The sequence below is a fragment of the Epinephelus moara genome, chromosome 3, assembly GCF_006386435.1.
Source record: "Epinephelus moara isolate mb chromosome 3, YSFRI_EMoa_1.0, whole genome shotgun sequence".
Taxonomy (NCBI): Eukaryota; Metazoa; Chordata; class Actinopteri; order Perciformes; family Serranidae; genus Epinephelus; species Epinephelus moara.
The window spans coordinates 3698672-3705558 of NC_065508.1; the positions used below are offsets into that span (position 1 = coordinate 3698672).

Genomic DNA, 6887 nt, shown 5'->3' on the forward strand with positions numbered 1-6887 from the left:
CAGATTGTGTTGCTAAATTCCTAAATGTCTTCCAATTCTTCTGCTTGTTGCTCAGAATTGCCTAAAAATGCCCGGACCCGACCCATCGCTGCGCAGCAGCTATAATGTTAAAGATTGTTATTGTCAATGTCACAAAAAATTAATGTGGAGATTATTTTCTCAGTTAATTGCAGTTATTGCTCATTCTATAAAAAGTATAATTATAGTAAAATATGCCCAAGCATGATGATTCTTCAAAGACACAGGTGTCACCCTTACTTCCTTCCTTCCTTCGGTTTATCTGACCAACATGTCAAAAACCAAACATAATCAGATTAGACCAAACACAACAAGTCCTCACATTTGCTAAAAGACATCAGATAATTTCATTATTTCCTGTATATTGAGTAAATGTCAAATGTTTCCACAAACCAAACCAAAGCCCTGAATGTTGCTGAAACCCCCAAGTCTGCTCTGACGTTACTGATAAAGGGTTTTATTCATATAATGTAAGGCGTATTATGGCAGCTCTTTGTCCCACAGTTTTTACCAGCCATATAGATTGTAGGCATGAAATTCAGAGACGTAAAGGGCAACAGGGTATCTGAGTACAGTGTTTGTGTGTAGAATACAGGCATTTTTAATGGATATTTGCACAGCAGTAATTGAACTTGTTTTTGGCTTTGGTAGAGTCAGTTTTATTTATATAGTCCAATATCACAAGTCACATATTCACCCTCTGTCCTTGGACCATTAACTGTCACTCGTCCCTATTTACAGCACAAATTCAATTATTCTGCTTTATCATATGACATGTACTCATGGTTCTGCACTTTGGACAGTTTTGTTGTTCGTTATAACAATAGTCAGAATGTCCAAAGAACTCTTAATTATTTTTTCGTTGTATGCAAACAAACATGTTTTTTACTAGAAAGATAACAGATCATTCTTATTGGGTGGAACTTTTTTACGCCTGTCTTATGAGATGAATCACTCAAAAAGACTTTAACTGGTGCATCAACATATGAAACTCCAGAATCATACTTTTTATAATCGTTCATTTAACAGAACCACACTTGGAAGCATTCCTGTCTCGCTTGAACTTCACTGTTGTGTGTTAGGTTGATTCTAACGTGTCCTCGCGCTCAGTTCACAGATCCGAAATGCGTGGGACGACAAGAAGTCCACGGCCAGGAACCTGCAGGAGATGGGTCTGGCTTTCGATCCAAACCGCACGCTGCCAATAAAGAAAGCGCGGGTAAGTTACTGCTGTGGTTCTGCTGGAAGTTTCCTGTAGTTTTATCTACCCGGGAAGCATGTCTTCAGAGCACACATGCCGCCTCTAAGCAGCACTAGTACACAGTCCGACCACTTTTCATATGACATTACTAATTGTCCCATTTACCTTGGTAACAAAAAAATGACAAGATCACTTGTGCTCAAGACTCTCCGTCCTCACAGTGAACCACCAGGTAATTCTTTAAACAATCATAAGAAACTCAGACTATGACTCTGAGTGATTTAACACATTTAGAACTTCAGAGCACATTTGTTTCCTACAACAGGAAACTCAAACGTATTTTACCTCTCTTATTACAGATTTCAACAGCACTTTCAGGGCTCCTGTTATCTCAATCCCATTTGCTGGGTGTTTTAGGGTCTGTGTTGACAGTTTCTTGCAGTTATACTTACATTATTTTAACATATACTCTGTCTGAAACAATCTGATTCAGCCTTTACACTGCAATCAGGAAACTGTCTACAATTAGCTTGGTTTTGTTTTGTTTCGGTGTATTTTTTTATTTAATTTATGAATGCAGCAGATAAACTGTCAATCACTTTGATGTGCATTTGTGCATCTGCAACAGATGAAATGATTTTGATCACGTTCAACTATGTTTGACCTTAAGTTTGTCTCATAAGCCCTTTTTAAACAGGAATTGTGCAAATTTGCAGGAAAGCCCAATCAGTCTTTTTTCAGCATTGGCAGTATAAAAACAAAATCGGGGAGTGCAGCAAAATGCCGCCTACCTACTTTTGTTTATACAGAATGCGCCTTTTTCGGGGCAATGGGGGGCGTGAGCAAGTAACAAAACGTGTAGCTCAGTGTGTGACGTAAGAGTTCCACCAATACGTCTACCCTACGAGGCGGAAAATTGGGCACCTCGGATCAGCTCGCCAATCCGGCTCTGTGTGTCTAAACGCTCGCAGCTTGCCGGCAAAACGGCCCAACATTCGTGGAAAATTATATACATAAAGCTAGATGAAGAAAATGAGGAGTCAATTGATGTAGCTTCACCTTTTACCAGACATAGAGGCATGAAGAAATCACCAGGGAGAGCCAGGGAGTCAAAACGAAACCACAAGGCCGATTGAACTCCCCAAAAACAAAAAGGTACCATCTAAACCTTCTAAAACTTCTAACAACACAGGAAAAACGTGAAAAAAGGGTGTAAAAGAATGGCAGCTCGCCCCAATGGGGCTTCCTGGCATGACGCTTAGGAAGAGAGTTCAAAAAGATCAAACAACAGGAAACAGTACCTTGAAGTTTGTAACTCTAACAACAACAGTATTTATCCCTCAATTTGACAAGGTTACACGAAAGAACTAAAGACTAAATCCTTGCACAGACATGACCGGCAGCACAAATGGCAACAAAGAGGTTTTAGAGGAGCAGCTCCTTGACCTTTATATTCCCCCAGATGGACTGACTGGCTGCAGGTTCCCAGAATCCACCAGCCAGTGGCTCAAGAGAAGGGAGGAGGAGCTAGGTTGTGGCTGACAGAGCCTGATGAGCAGCACAGCACACGTTAAGGCCCAGACACACCAAATTACTACAGCCGACGGCCAACCAGCATGTACGCTCTGTGCCTGTGTGAGAGGAAATGATTCTTCATACCAGCAGATGGCAGTAGTCTGTATTTATCATTCAGAAAGGCAAACCAGAAGACCGACAGGATGGATTCAAGACGCTAGTTAGCCAGTTAGCACATTAACAACACAACCCGATGATGAAGAGATGTTAAAGAGCTCAATGCCTAAAAAGGAGCATTACCAAATACAGCAAGTTTGTTTTAATGTCACTCTCTCTTGACTTTAGTCGTTTGTTTGCTTCCCTCACTCCCATTTTCCCTCTTGTGCACTGAGTTGAACTGCCAATCAGAGTAACTTCATTCACCGACGGGCTCTGCTGCCTCTGACCCTGATCCAACATGCTGAATCGGCCGAAAAAACCTGACAAGGGCTGACGAGGGCCAATGGTGCAGGACACACTCACAAAAGCTGGGGCGACAGATGCTCACTGACGGCCCGACATTGACCAGCGACCGGCCGTCAACTTGGTGTGTCGGGGCCCTTACACTTTAATAAATGAAGGAATTTAAAGAGCGGCCAAATGACTTTTATTTGTGAGAAACACTGGACGTGTGTTCGTAACTAGATCATACGGGATGTGTTTTTGTGCCACACGCGATTAGGATCAAAGTCAGTCTTTGTCCGAGGCCAACTGACCAGAACACTGAACCAGTAGCTGGGTGACTGTGTTGCTCAAGAGTCCCTCTGCAGCTGCTAGATTTCGATTTGGTGAGTTGATAAAGCAAGGCGTTTAGTATTGGAATAGAAATAAATAAATGTATCCAACAGGACGTGTGTTCATGTAGTTTTCATTTGCGCCAGAAGGGAGCAACAGAGTGTTGCTCATGATGATTAAACACACGGGAAACACCTCAGTAAGAGTCATTACATGTATGGATACAACTTGTTTCTGAGTCTGTGGAAATATGGATGCTGTTCGGTTTTTGGTGGTTTATGAATTTAGTTCATTGTCCTCCTGTTGTCAAGAGACACTCTCTGCTGCATTAACGGTTTCACCCTGCGGTTAATTAAAGTTAAAATTGTCCTCAGGGCTGCAGTGTGTTTTCACCAGCCTGAGACAGGATTTCATTTAGTTAACTTATGACAGTGAGCGACCCGTAAATGATTAATTGTTCTGCCTCCCCTGAGCCCAGGAGCAAGGACAGTAACTCTATTGTTTCTTAAAATGGCATCACTGATGAAAAATTTCATACTTGTAATGCCCCGTTAGGGAAGAAGATGGCTGATCTACGGTAAAGAAAAATGTTTATCACCCTCAGTTAACCCAGAGTCCAAACACGCTGACCGATGACCATTGTGGCCTTCATATTGTGTTTTTGTTCACACGTGTAGCTCCTCGGTGAAGAGAGGGAGACCAAAGCATCTGTCGGCACTGTGACCAAGCCCTACGTTCTCAATCGTAAGTCATTCCTTCATTTTATCAAGTACTTTGCACTTTCATTTGCACTTTGTTCATTTTGTATTCGATATTTATCCATTAACTTAGCGCTTCTGTGCCAATCTCCACTGTCTAGCTTCTTCCATTTGAAGGATAATGTTGGCGTTTTTCAATCTGGATTCTGTTTACCCACGTTTTTGTGTCTAAGTGACTAATGGGAGCAACAATCTAAAAAAAAAGTTTATCAAAGTTTTAGTGTGTGTGAACGTGCCCTGCCTCTGTGAGCAAATCCCCTAAGAGCAGTGATTCTGTCGAAATGATTTGCTTTTAGTGAGAACGTTCACCGCAGCTCTGCACCGGAATTTTTTTCCTTCAATGAACGTCAGCACTCTCGTTAGTTGGCGTTTTACATAAAGGCTGTTTCACACCACCTCCAAGGATCTTTTCTTTTCATTCAGCTGGACACTCAATGTGATTTCAGCCTAATTAGACCAATTTGACTGAAAGCAGAGCTTCACTTCTCCAGCATGCTTTTGTTATTATGCTCAGTTGCATAGAAGCTCAGAGGAGTCGGCCTTCAGCAGCAGCTGCTCTGGATTTCAGCACTGAATGACTTTTATTCCTCCAGTAACACCAGTGGTGCTTTTAACGCTGTGTTGAATATTTCATTCTACTGCGACGGAGATGGCTTGCATATTTTGTTTCAGCTTTACCATTTATTTTAATGTCGTTGTCTTTTCACCAAAACTAAACAGAAAAAAAATTCCAATGAATCATTAAACCCCAACGAGATGCGAAAATATGATGAATCTTTCTGCTTCTTGTGATTCTCTCAGATGTGTTTGATGTCCTGATTTGTCTTTGTGTGGTTTTGAGCAGAGCTGGAGGAGGAGGCCAGCCGTCCAGAGAAAGACTCGAAGACGCTATCCTCCGACCTGATCGAGTACGCTCAGTACATGATCCGAGAACACAACGACAACTTCAAGGTAAGAGCCGCAACTGAAAGCCTGAATGTGTCCTGGAATGTGTTGCCATGATAACAGAGTTGGATGATTTAGCCCAGTATTTATATTGAGTACAATTAACTGTCTATAATTTTCCAAAGCTAACATGTTAGATTGATTCTCTGCTTTTTATGCATTTCAATATATTCTGACGGTCAGCCTGTAGAGACCTGAAACCTATTGGATATAAATTATTCACAGCACCTCAGTGCATTAATGACTAATATCAGACGAGATTAATACACTTATGGAATAAAAAACCTGAGAGAAAAGGTTTCACCCAGCAACAGCCTCATGTTTTATAGAGGCTGACTAATACTGGGTTTTTCTCCTTTTTCATGATCAAATTTTTCTGTTATTGACGTTGATTATACAGCATGGAGCAACGGAAAAAATGCTCAAAATGAGTAAGAGCAGTGCTCGCAGCCGGTTTCAAAAAGACAGAAGAGAAGTAAAAAGACAAATGTGAAAAACCGAAACATAACCACCCCCATGGGATCCAGACCACCAACACCTGACAAAATATCCATTCCAAAAGGCTTTTAAGGTTCACTGAGACTGTGCTCCACATCTCTATCGTTGACTCCTTCGCCCTATGACCACGAGCTGTCAACAGCTCTAAGAATACAATATCCAGGTACATAAAAACCCACACTCAAAAAGAGAGGGATTGAGCAGCTTCCCGTAAGCCACACTCAAAAAGAGAGGGATTGAGCAGCTTCCCGTAAGCCCGGCCAGAAATGCTCTCTTTATGATTAGTGTCAAGTCCAGCTCAGACAGATCTTTAGAAAAGGGTGCAGCAACCTTTACTACCAAAAGAGCCGCTTTTGACCAAGAACCATCTCTCTGGAGCTGCAAAACATATTTGAGCCTCATAATAAATGTAAAACAGACCATTGGGTCTAAATTGGCCTATCAGAATTATGTACAAGTCTAAATGAGCCTCCCACAAGGTGCCTACTGCAGTGGGTTAGTTATGATAATTTGGTGATTAAACTTTGCAGCTTTGATGGTGAAAGCCAACCATTCTGTCCATGCACTATTAAATTCTATATTTTCCTCTGAGGATTTCTTTTTTGGATTCGGGAGCTAGGGAGACTCACAACTAGCCACTGCTATAGAGGTTCTGCAGAATTTAGAGGAAAAGGCACTAGGCCATAGACGCATGATGCATGTTTTAATTGACAAAACGTTAAAACAAAAAATATTCGGTTTACAGCTACACATTTGTACAACTGGAGAATGTAGGAATCACTTCAGGTCAACAACAGTAATGCATGAAAAGTAAAATGTTCAAGAATAACTGTTATTCATTTCCATGTAAGTTATTTGTCAAAGCCACAGGGAGCCACTGGAGAGGTGGTCTTGAATGAGCAAAACAGGCGATTGAGGCACGCTGATCTTAACTATATCAGAGAGGTTCGAGGCAAACATTTCCCAGAATCCGGCCACTGAAGTGCATTCCCAAAACATAAATAAACTAGTCCATACCCACTGAGTGCACAGTTGCCCACACACAGTTTCACATGGTGTGTGTTTGGGATACAGGTCATAGGAAGTTGCAGATTAAATAGTCAACTGAACCCATTAAGAAGAGCAATGTATTCAGACAGAGTGTTTGTGAATTTGATAGTACGATTGCTTTATTGAAA

General features: G+C 41.4%; 1 protein-coding gene across 1 annotated transcript in view; it reads left to right on the forward strand.

Moving 5' to 3' along the window:
* nop16 (NOP16 nucleolar protein homolog (yeast)) overlaps positions 1–6887 on the forward strand; it is a 14259-nt gene that overhangs the window by 1322 nt on the left and 6050 nt on the right. The window contains exons 2-4 of the mRNA XM_050040565.1: positions 1129–1237; positions 4186–4252; positions 5111–5217. Of these exons, the coding sequence (XP_049896522.1) occupies positions 1129–1237; positions 4186–4252; positions 5111–5217 (283 nt within the window). The remainder of the gene's footprint in view (positions 1–1128; positions 1238–4185; positions 4253–5110; positions 5218–6887) is intronic.